This window comes from Vespa crabro, chromosome 15 (genome assembly GCF_910589235.1).
Source record: "Vespa crabro chromosome 15, iyVesCrab1.2, whole genome shotgun sequence".
Taxonomy (NCBI): domain Eukaryota; kingdom Metazoa; phylum Arthropoda; class Insecta; order Hymenoptera; family Vespidae; genus Vespa; species Vespa crabro.
The window spans coordinates 4297496-4309995 of record NC_060969.1 but is presented as its reverse complement, the minus strand read 5'-3'; the positions used below and the strand labels follow the sequence as shown (position 1 = coordinate 4309995).

At 32.1% G+C, this 12500-nt stretch overlaps 1 protein-coding gene across 7 annotated transcripts in view; it reads right to left on the bottom strand.

The window, feature by feature from the left end:
- The window catches only part of LOC124429596, a 74072-nt gene that overhangs the window by 1178 nt on the left and 60394 nt on the right, over positions 1 to 12500 (bottom strand). For 4 of the 7 annotated variants that reach the window (XM_046975058.1, XM_046975057.1, XM_046975059.1 and 1 more), the window contains 17 exons: positions 11067 to 12327; positions 9119 to 9223; positions 8398 to 8523; positions 5895 to 6044; positions 5509 to 5600; positions 4532 to 4736; positions 4147 to 4237; positions 3129 to 3325; positions 2637 to 2731; positions 2463 to 2529; positions 2277 to 2327; positions 2033 to 2134; positions 1853 to 1924; positions 1552 to 1672; positions 1183 to 1340; positions 910 to 1065; positions 429 to 563 (listed from right to left, as the gene is read on the bottom strand). In XM_046975058.1, coding sequence (XP_046831014.1) covers positions 429 to 563; positions 910 to 1065; positions 1183 to 1340; positions 1552 to 1672; positions 1853 to 1924; positions 2033 to 2134; positions 2277 to 2327; positions 2463 to 2529; positions 2637 to 2731; positions 3129 to 3325; positions 4147 to 4237; positions 4532 to 4736; positions 5509 to 5600; positions 5895 to 6044; positions 8398 to 8523; positions 9119 to 9223; positions 11067 to 12327 — 3184 coding nt within the window. Of the gene's footprint in view, positions 1 to 428; positions 564 to 909; positions 1066 to 1182; positions 1341 to 1551; positions 1673 to 1852; positions 1925 to 2032; positions 2135 to 2276; positions 2328 to 2462; positions 2530 to 2636; positions 2732 to 3128; positions 3326 to 4146; positions 4238 to 4531; positions 4737 to 5508; positions 5601 to 5894; positions 6045 to 8397; positions 8524 to 9118; positions 9224 to 11066; positions 12328 to 12500 lie in introns of those variants that run through there. The other 3 variants (XM_046975061.1, XM_046975060.1, XR_006943490.1) reach the window with 3 other exon arrangements.

Sequence of the window (12500 nt, the reverse complement as noted above, 5' to 3'; positions counted from 1 at the left end):
CAACCATTTATACGTCTCTGCGTTTCTATAAAATGCAAAACGTTGCATACATTCAGGCGTTCGAATGATCGTTAACAATAGTAATGTTTATTTTTAAATTACGTGAACGATACGCTGTTATTTTTCGTTCTCAAATATGTTTCTCTCTCTCTCTCTCTCTATCGATTTATGAATCCCGACATGATATAAGTAGATTAATGCGTCAACCCGGAAGAAAAATATAGAAGCACGCGATATCGATCGAATCTTTTTTCTCTCTCTTTCTTTTTCCCTTTTTTTTTTTTCTTTTTTTCTTTTTTCTTTCTTCTTTTTTTTTTTTTTTTTTTTTTTTTTTTTGGTATATCAAACAACATCGCCTGATATTAAGATTATAATAGGAATTATGTGATCCAATTTCTTTTAAGGATATATTTTAATTTTTATATTACCAGATCGGAAACGTAAGCACCCTTGCCACTCTTAAATCCGGTCAAACAGAGACCAGCTCCTTTGCCTGATTTCTTTTGTAATTCGACCTCAACCTCTTCCGGTGATTTATCGCTTCTATGTACCACCATAATTATCTGTAATCGAAAGATATTATAATAATTTTTTTTTTTATATATAGAAAATAATATAACGTTCATTTCCTCGTTCATATATAGACGACAAGAATATTAAATTATTTTATTGAATTTTTATTATTTTATTAATTAATAATAGTCGTATAGTAATATTATTTTATATATATATATATATATATATATATATATATATATATATATATAAACAATAATATTACTGCGATTATCATTGGCATATATAAAATTATTATTATTAATATTACTAATAAGAAAATAAATATACATATATATGTGTATATAAAATAAAATAAAATAATTATTTTATCTTTAATAATTGTCTACTCACTGTTCCCGTAATTTTCAATACTGCAGCATGAGCTTTCTCATGTTCGATAGATTTGAAACTTTCTTGACATATGTCAAGAATTTGATCCCCAGCTTGCAATCGGCCATCTTTACCGGCTGCTCCATCAGGAAATACTTCCAGAATAAATACGCCGCTCTAGATGATAAAATTAAATCAATCATTATATCTTTGCCTTTTCATTCATTCATTCAATTCATTCGATTCATTTTCTTTTTCTTTCTTTATAATTATTAATTTACTAAACAAACTTACCATTGGTGTGTCACTACCACCAGTTATAGTGAAACCTATTCCCTTGTCCTTTTCTTTTTGAAACTCTATAGTAGTATCCTTTCCAACTTGAATCTTACAATCCTTTGGATCCTGAGGTGGCTCTGGTTCCTTCGGTTTTTCTGGTTCTTTTTTTTCCACTGAAGAAAAAAGAAAAGAAAAAAAAAAGATAAAAAAAAAACACACACACACAAAGAAGAAAATTGTATATATCCTTAAGATTCAATCCATAAATGTTACATAATTTTGAATGTAAAAAAAAAATAAAAAATAAAAAAGAAACTAAATAAAAAAAAAAAAAGAAAAAAAAAGAAAAGAATAAACATTTGTGACAATTTCTTCATCGTTTACCTGGTTTAACTTCGGGCTCAGGGGGCTTTATCTCTTTACCATCTTGACCAATTTTACTTTGATTTGGATTACAAACGGTCAACTTGACGACGCCCTCGGCCTTCTTCAAGAGACTCGTAGCCTAAAATTATTCACGCGGTTACGTTCGATAAATGGAATCGATCCGATCTAAAATTATTCTTAGAATCTAAGTTATGTATATAAAGGGTGCGGGAGGGATATGAGAGGAAATAAAATTCTAAAGGAAGGAACGATTGAACGAACGAATGAACGAACGAACGAACGAACAAACGTAATTTACCTCATCGTATGTCGAGCCGAGAAGACAATCTATGTTAACGGCTAGAATCAAATCACCGACTTGCAAACCTGCCTATATAATTTTTTTTTTTTTTTGTAAATATTACGATTAATATCCTTCTATTGTATTATATTATCATAGAAATAATGAAATAATATTTTCTTTTCTTTTTTCCTTTACCTGTTCAGCAGCACTACCTTCCTGTATATCCGAAACGAATATTCCTTGACCAACCTCAGCGTGCTTACCCTCGATGATCATTATACCAAGACCGTATTGTCCCTGAGAGAATAAAATAAAAAAAAAAAACAAAAGAAAATTATTTGTTAAGAAAATAAAGATCGAGGAGAAAAAAAAAAGATTGGGAGGAAGGAGGTTGAATACATTAAAATAAAATAAAAGAAATATTTCTATCGAATCTAACCTTTTTTACTGGGACAACACGGACTCCTTTGTATCCGCTAAATTGTTCGCTCTATAAAAGAAAGATCTCTGCGTTTTTCTCGTAATTATATATATATATATACATGTATGTATGTATGTATACATATATAATGAATGTATGTATATACGTATATGGTTTGTAAAAGATTAAAGATTAATCGTATACCTCGTCTAAGATAGGTGGGAATTGGACCAATGGTTTTACAGCTATATCATCCGTCCCATGCATTTTTCTATCGTAAATTAATAAAAGAACATTTAATACAGAGATACAATTTTTATCATTTACAATAGGATTAAATAAGACGTAGAAAGACGTATACATATATATATTACTTACCGAAGTACTATGATCTTGAAGAATGAACCGGCCATACACTTTATCAATGCCGAAGCGTTCAAGTGACATCTTCCTTTTAACACCATACCATTCACCTAAGATTGTAAAAAGAAATATATGAAAAAGAGCAAAAAAAAAAAAAAAATTTTATATTTCTTCGTGTTATAGACCAATGATAGAAATAAAATAATATTTGATTGATATTTGTGTCAGCATATATATATATACAAACAAATACACACACACACACATATATATATATATATATGTATATGTATGTATGTATGTATGTCGTAAAAATGTCGACTTATTTTCGGCAAATGAGATCAGGTACGTAATAAACGTCGTCTAAAAACCTTCTCCCACTCTATCCATTCTATCTTCTCCACTTTCTCAGCTTTCAACGATTTGATCCTTCACGATTGACGAATAAAAGTTATAAAAGTAAAGAGAGATCGTAAAAAGAAAAAAAAAAAACGTGAAACTTCTTACTTCGAGTATTTCGTCGCCAACGGCAAGTCCACCAACTTTATGAGCAGAACCATTCGGATTGATGCCACAAATGAAGACAGCCATTCGATTTCTGTCCTTGTGACCGGCAAGAGATATACCCAAACTACCACGTTCTTTTTCTACCTTCACCATTAGTACCTTGTGACCCAGATTGTGATATTTCTTTTGTATCTTCACTAAAAGAAAGAAAAGAGAAAAGAGGAAAAAAAAACACAATGGGCGGAAATAATGAAAGATAAGATGATAAATATATAAAAATGGAGGAGGTTTGAATGTTGAAAAAAAAGAAAAAAAAAAAAAAAAAAAAAAAAGAAAGAACGGAAGAGTTTCGTTTTGGAATTTGACACGATCTAATCATAATGATGACGATGATGATGACGATGATGATGACGATGATAATGATGATGATAATGATGATGATAATGATAAAATATAATTATGTATATAATTTTATATAAATACTTTACGTAACAAATTATATACGTATTTTATGTAGAAATTGGATGGAAATTTAACGAAAGATTTTTTTACGATTATAACAAAAAATGGAAGGAAGGATAAAAGGTTTATACTCTTATACCAAGGATAAAAAGTTTTCAAATGTTCAATTCTATTTTTTGAATTGATACATTACAATTCTGAATGCCTATGTTTATATAGTCTCTTATGTTTTCGTATATAACAAATATATTTCTCAATTTACAGTTAAAAATTCAATCGAAATATGAATGAGATTTCTCTCCCTCCCCCCACCCTCCCCCCCCAAAAAAAAGAAAGAAAAATTTGTTCCCATACAAAAACCAGGATGAAAATAATTTGCGTGTACAATTAAAAAAAAAAAAAGAAAAAAAGAAAAAGAATTGTCCTCCGAAATTGAAACTGTTCAATAACTTTTTACACTTTTTCACAATAATACATTAATATTTTGAATGAAAGAAAAAGGGCGAAAAAGAAAAAGAAAGAAAGATACAAGCGACGAAAAAATAAAAGTACTCACTATTTGTGTAACCAAATTCATCCTCTTCTTCTGGATCAGCATCGATCTCGGCCTTCGATCTTTTTACATTGCCAGCACTCTTTCTGGATATCTGAAAGGATAGATGAGAATCGCATTATTATCTGGGGAAATAAAAACGAAAAAAAAAAAAAAAAAAAAGAAAAAGAAAAAGAAAAAAAAAAGAAAACGAGTCGTCGAGTCCAAATAAAAAGTTTTCATTCTTTTCTTTACTTTTTCTTTTCCAATTTCTTTTTTTTTTTTTTTTTTTTTTCTTTCATTTAATTGGAACCGAAATCTCCAAGGTATTATATATATATATATAATAAAAAATAATAGAAAAAAAAAAAAAAATTGGAGACAACAGATATCAAAAATTCAATCTCACCTCCATTCCGTTCTTCGTATAAACGTTACCCTCCAATTCACGTATATCCTCCTCCTCGGAACTTTCCTCCGAGGAGTATTTCTTTGCGGGTGGTTTTTGCACAGGTGGACCATGATCCTCCCGTTCCTCGCTAACTTCACGTAATATTCCAGGATTTATTGGCGGCGATGGCGCCTTTTTACGTACCGATTTTTTCATGGAGGATCTGTTATATATATATATATATGTATATATATACAACATTATTAATATATCGCAAATTTTTTATATCGTGATCATATGAAATTTTTCCATACGATCATTGAAGATTTTTTATTATCATTGAAATTTTTCTAACGAACATTGAAATGTTTCATACGAAGTATAACCATCATTAGAAATTTCATTTTGAATGAGATTTTGTTAAACGTTCAATATTTCATGTCAGATTTAAAAGCTAAAAAAAAAAAAAAAAAGAAGAAAAAAAAAATTATTGACATTTTATACGAGAGACGTGAAAATTTTTATTTCGAATCTTTTATATTTCAATTTGTAAAATCGATCGAAATAGAAAATTTCTTAATGTATTAATATATATCGTTCTTTTTAAATAAAATATTATTGCCTGCACATTTAAAATTATATTTGAGATACATAACATTTAGAGGGGAAAAAGAAAAAAAAAAAAAAAAAAAAAAAAAAAAGAAAATAGTAATATTTCTTTTTCCAATAAAAATCTATTAATCGTCTAAACATTTTACTCGACGAATTTCAATCTGTCTTGAAGAAAAAGAAAAAGGGGAAAAAAAAAAACAAGAAAGAAAAGCAAAATTCAAATTATATTCTACCAATGAATTTTCCTACATTAATTTTTTTTTTTTTCTTTTATCTACCACAAACATATCCCCTTCCCATATAGATGCGAGCATTCAATTTCTATCAATTAAACAACGATTAAAGAAATATTTAAAAAAAAAAAAAAAAAAAAAAAAATATACCTTCGTGCACTAGGACCAGCGCCATCTGTACTTCTTATACTCTGCCTTTTGAAATCTCTCGGAGGAGTTTTGTCACTGTCTTCGACACCACCCTAAATCGAGAAAATTAATTGGAGAGGAGAAGGGAGGGGGCGGCGACGGCAGGACGGGGGACGGGAGTGAAAGAAGAAAGATAGAAAGAAAAAAGTAGGAGAGAGAGACAGAGAGAGAGAAAGAGAAGAGATAAGTAATAATAAATAATTTAAGCAAAAATTCTCGTACAATATTAATACTCCAATAAATGATACACGATGAAAGAATGATATAAAACAAATAAACAAATGAATGAATGAATGAATGAATGAACGAACGAACGAACGAACGAACGAACAAATAAACAAACAAACCTGAATCACTTCCGGCGTGATGGATCTGACCGGTGATATCGGCGAAGGTTTCTGTCGAAATGATGCTGTGGGTGTTCCAGGAGCTACGCCAGACACGGGCAAACGACTTTTGCTTCTACCATCTTGAGAATTGCTCTCGTTCTCGGTACTCTACGATAAAATAATAAGAAAGACACTCGAGTTCACTGTTCGATCGATCTCGTTCGTACGAGATAAAATTTACTTACAATCGATAAAAAAGAAAGAAAGGAAAGACAAAAAAAAAAAAAAGAAAAAAAAAAAGAAAAAACGACGAACGACAGAACGAACATTAACAACGACACAAACAATGACAACGATAACAATAATAACAATAACAACATATCACATTCGAAAACGATCCCATATATAGATCAAACAAAGATACAAAATGTATTTAGATATATTATTCCTAATGAATAATAATTCTAAATATATTATATACATATATATATATATATATATATATATATATATATATATATATGTATATGTATATAATATGATTGATTTTAATCGTATAGATGAACACTATCTTACGAGATCATCTCTCGTTATATTTTCGATCATTCATAATTTTCATTTCTTTGTCTTTCTTTTTTTTTTTTTTTCTTCATTTATATAACAAAATACTTCTGTTTTCGCAGTATATCACAACAATTATGTCACAGTGTAATTAACATCGAGGAAGTAAAAAGAAAAAAAAAAAACGAAAACGAAGGAAAAGGAGGAGGAGGAAGAGGAACGAAAAACAAATCTTCGAAATGGTAGGTCCCTTCTTCGTTCACCAAAATTGAAGAAAGATCCATCGATCAATAATAATCTTTCTCTCTCTCTCTCTCTCTCTCTCTCCTCTCTCTCTCTCTCTCTCTTTTGTGTGAATAGGAACCTCACATACACCGAAGGTGACGCATTTCCGTCCAAAGAGTCGATGCATCGTGAGATCCTCGATAAAGGAACAGCAGCTAGCTAGGTCGCCGGCAGCTGTGGTTTCGTCGACGAAACTGAAAGCGTCGATCGAGTAAAAGAGGGATGATCGAGGGTGGTCGATGCCAACTAACCACCCCTCTTACTCTCGAACCACCTGTCCCGATGATGGCCGATCCGGTCTTTCGTTGCAACGATGTCATCCACACTCATATACACACATACACATATACTCTCTTTCTCTTTCTAACTGGCCTTTGTCCTTCTTTTTTTCTCTCTCGGATATTTGAACCTTTTCACGTTTTCTGGTTCGTAGATTTATCGGAAAGTTTGAGCTTGGTAGTGCATCGCGCTTATGCGTGTTGTGTAAGGCTCAACTATCTCTCTCTCTCTCTCTCTCTCTCTCTCTCTCTCTCTCTCTCTCTCTCTCTCTCTCTCTCTCTCTCTCTCCTTCTCTCTCCTTCTCTCTCTTTTTCACTCATACGTGTATATAACTATTCTCCCTGCATCGATGAGTCCGATTGTAGAGAGAAAGAGGGAGGACACGATTGAAAAACGTTATTTTCTATTCCGTCCCTTCTTTTTCTTTTTTTTGTTTGTTTTCTTTTTTCTTTTTTTTATTTCTTTTTTTTTTTTCTTTTTTTTATTCGCGATTAAAAATTGAGCAAAAGTATCGTGCAGTATTTTTAGCAGACAGATATTATGCCATTTGCCGATCACAACCCCTTCGTAAAACATTACTGTTGGGACTTTTGGTATGCGGTATGGACGTTGCGTAACTCATCGAGAGAGAGAGAGAGAGAGAGAGAGAGAGAAAGAGAGAGAGAGACAGAGGAAGAGAGAAGAGAGAGAGAGAGAAAAGCTATCCAGGATTTGGGAGAATTCATATACGTACGTCTATATTTGTAGAATATTTATGTATGTATGGATGTGTTTCGAGAGAATGAGAATACGTTTGGTAGAGATAGATAGATAGATAGATTAAATAGAGAGTGAGAGAACGAGAGAAAATGAGAGAGAAACAGTGGAGGGGGGTAGGACAACGAAGTTTGAAAATTGGGAATATCGATATCAGCCTGTCCAAAGAGAGAGAGAGAGAGAGAGATAGAAAGAGAGGCTCTCTCGAATCTCATGGAAATTATGACCGAGATGAATTGGAGATTACCTAACGTGACCTAGTTTTCTTTGAGATCTGAAGGACAATTATATTTTTATATGGAGAACACGAAGAAGTAGAAAGAGAAAGAGAAAGAGAAAGAGAAAGAGAAAGAGAAAGATAGAGAGAGAGAGAGAAGATTCAAGAATCAATTTGAAATAAGAAATGGGATAAGTAAAGAGGGAAGGATATGTATATATGTATATGTATATATGTGTACAGGCATGTATGTACGTATGTATGTATGTATGTATAGTCTCGTGGATTTCTTATTTGTTCCCATTTGTTATAGTATTAGTTAGTCCTCCATTTTGTGAGGGTCGGCATTTTGACCGACGAGAAGGGCTTGAGTAAAGAACATCGAGAATAGTGCTTGATGATCGTGCCGATATCGTCTCTCACCAGATGCACCAGAGATTGGACGAGGAGGCAGACAGGATTTCCGGCCGCTTGAATGACCTCGACCGCTCGCTCGTGCGTACTATTCCGTAGATCCACGCCGTCAACTTCGATTATTCTGTCACCGATCTATAAAGAAAAAAAAAGAAAAAAAAAAAAAAGAAAAAGAAATAAAGAAAGCAAAAGGAGTAAAAATATCACAGAAAGGGGAAAAAAAAAAAGAAAGAAAGAAAAAGCATGCACGATTCAATTTATTATCATGATTCGTCTAATGAATTTCTTTAATTTATGAATATTTATTACTGTATAAATTTATTTATTATAAACTCATGAGTTATCAGAATTATGTTATTAAATAATAATCAATTAAGTAATTATTATAATTTATAAATTATTACGAATAGGGATATTCATAATAATATTTTTCATTTTATTATTTGCCTGCCATAGCTGTTTAATTGATTCATAAATAATATTCGATAAATAAAATTACGAATTTATTATTTGTAACAATAAATATATATATATAATAAATATTCGTAAATAATTCTGATATATTATAATATTATAATATATACGATACATGCATACAAATATATATCAACAAAAATATATGTCTGTATTTTTCTAATGATATTTCATTGGATTTCACTTACACCATGGATACCAATTTCTTTCGAATAGGATAACTTCTATGGGGCTTACCATTATTTCTTTATTTTACCTTTAACTCTCCAGTTCTTCCAGCTGGACTGTTAGGCAAAACATTCTTTATGAATATTCCAGATATGTTCTGCGACTTACTGGAGCTGCCATTGTGCAAATCGACCTGAAAAATCATATTGTTATCGTTTACGTTTCATCTCTCTCTCTCTCTCTCTCTCTCTCTCTCTCTCTCTCTCTCTCTCTCTCTCTCTCTCTCTCTCTCTCTCTCTCTCTCTTACACAGACATATACACACTTTCTGCATGATATAAATCATTGAAATTTACAACTCATTTCTAATTCATACAATTTTCTAACACATACCGCTAGATATCTATTATCTAACACAACGATCTTCTCAACGTTGAGAAACATAAAAGATCATTTTACGATAGCAAATCAAATTGGAAAATGACCACGAAAATAACTCTTTTCATTCGAATGAATTTTCTTTTTTTCATACAATTTCAATTCGTGTCTCTCGCGTTAGAAGCTTGAATAAAACTCTAATTAAAATCCGATCGATGGGATGAAATTATCTGAAGTAACAACCGACTTTTCCTTCTTCTTTTTCTTCTATTACTTCTCATTCCATTCTAATTGCATTCTTAATAATGTCTTAATTCGTTAAAAAAAAAAAAAAAAAAAAAAAAAAAAAAAAAAGAAGAGAAAAATATAAAAAGAAACTCAGATAAATTCTCAATGTAATTTTTATTCAATTTTCAAACGGATATCTCGAACATAAACTTGTTGGATTTTATTACGAGAGATGATAGGCAAAACTTTTAAATGAATTTCTTTTCACAATTAGATAATCTTACAGAGTGCAAATTATCGTAGAAGGAACGTATATGTTCTCTCTCTCTCTCTCTCTCTCTCTCTCTCTCTCTCTCTCTCTTTTTCTCATACACACACACACACACACTCATACCCACTCAATCACTTACACTATTCTCCCTATCAGCTTAATGTCACGAAACCACATTTAATATACTTATATACGATGCAGCTAGCTACTCTATATATGTACTCATATCTCTGTGCTACGGAATTAGTTTTATATAGGGTGGTAAGATCTAAACGTAATATCGATTTATTATTACTTTTCTGCATATATATATATATATATATATATATATTAATTTTTTCTTATGCATATATTAATTATTTTTCTCTCTCTATCTCTCTCTCTCTCTCTCTCTCTCTCTCTCTCTCTCTCTCTCTCTCTCTCTCTCTCTCTATTTATCTATCTAACTAATATATAATAATTAATTTCGAATTTCCTTTTCTTTCCATTAATATCTTATCAAAATTCATTTCCTTCAATCGTCATTAATTTCTCCACAATATTATCAATTGATTTTATTAGGTTAGTCAAAAAAAAAAAAAAAAAAAAAAAAAGAATGATTACAAAGAAGAAAGAAATAAAAATTAAAAAAAAAAAGGAACAAAAATTTATTAATAATATATGATTCCCTTATAATAGACCATTTTTACTTCCAACACCCTGTGTATAATACAGGTATGCTATTAGACACGATAGCACTTTACTCTCAAACGTTATAGCATCAATTTGCCTTGCGACGTACGTACACACATACATACTTCCATCCATCCATACGTACGTAGATACATACATACATACATACATACATACATACATACATACGTCTCTAATAAAAATTCACTTCCATTCAATAACGTAACGCTAGCGTAACGCTTTTGTCCTCCTTTGTGTTGTTCCGTAGAGAACAAGTAGAGAAGAAATAAAAGAAAAAGAAAAAAAGAAGAAGAAAATGATACCAGGAAGAACGACACAGCAATTCTTCCTTGATCTTTTCAGTCTAAAAGAAACATAATAATGCATCATTGTCTACGTCAATGTTTTACAACGAGACAGAGAGAGAGAGAGAGAGAGAGAGAGAAAAAAAATAATAATAATAAGAAATAAATAAGATTAGTACTCACCTTTCCACCTACTATGCTAAGTCCCAAGCTGGTTTTGGGTTCTCTGTAAATTTCTACGAGCCTTTCCGGTCCCCAATGATTAGACCAGGTGATGTTACCATCGTGATCTCTTTGCGTGACCGTCATGATAGTTTTACCCTCGACAAAGACAACCGTGGCAAGTTTACGGGACGAGGGAACCAAAGAGATTTCGGTATTTCGAGTGGTTGTTAAGGTATCAGGTCTGTTCAATGATTTATCTAAAGTACGATCAGTCTCGTAAGATTGTAACTCTTCGTCGGTACATTGAACGGCTTTTGATTCTTGATAAGTTTGAACTTCTACTTCTTTACGTAAACCTAATAACGAATCCTCCTTCTTCTTCTTCTTCCTCTCCTCCTCCTTCAACTTCTTGTTATCCACTATTGATTTCAACTTTGGCTCACTCGAGATATCCTCCGGTATACATTGTACGCTCTTAGACTCTTGAATTTGAATTCGTTCGGTTTTAACTAAATTGTCGAACGTTTTACCAAGTAATCGTGGATCAAACGATAATTCATGATATATTAAATCATCCAACGAGCATTGAATACTTTTACTTTCACCTTGGGTTTGCGTTTGAACTTCCCTCTTTGGACTTTGATAAAATCTCAATGCCACGTGTATCCCAGCCGTCTCAAAGATCTCCGCTGTACTCGATAAACTTTGATCCGGACTACATTGAGTACTTTTCGTCTCTTGTACCGTCTGTGTTTCAACTTCACGTTTCTCACGTGGCGATGATTGTGTCTCCTTGTAACTTCTTTCTATATCGTCGAAACTTTCCTCGTTGACCTCGCGCTTCCAACTGTCCGGTACAGATTTGAAGAAATTCCTTGGGACAACTGGTACTACCGTTGGTTCAGCTGAAGTCAAAGATTCCAATTGACTCTCTAATGTCTGACTTTGATATTCCAAGGAATGTTCCTTACTTATCAAATTATCCTCCTCCTGACAAGTCAATAATGTTTCATCCTCCTCCAGCAGCGGACGTTCCTCCACCTGCTGTCGGAGGATTTTTTCATAATCTACTACTTCCCCACTTAATTCTTCCTTTTTCTCCTTGATAACGTCTTCCTCTGTTAAAGATTTCTTTGATTCCTGCTGTTGTTCCTGTTCCTGTTGTAGCTGTAACTGTTGTCGTTCCTGTTGTAGCTGCAACTGTTGCTGTTGTTGTTCTTGTTGTTGTTGTCGCTGTTCCTGTTTCCTTTTCTCCTCACGGCCTGCACGTTCTTCCAAGCTTAAAACGAAAGAAATCTTCGAGGTAACGTTATGCGACGTTACGCTCTGAAAATCACGGCTGAACAAAAATTGAAAAGGAAAAAAATCGAATTAAAGAAGATAAAGAAAATGAAAAAAAAGGAAGGAAGGAAGGAAGGAAGACACAAGAGATAGAAATATAATCTTCGATCG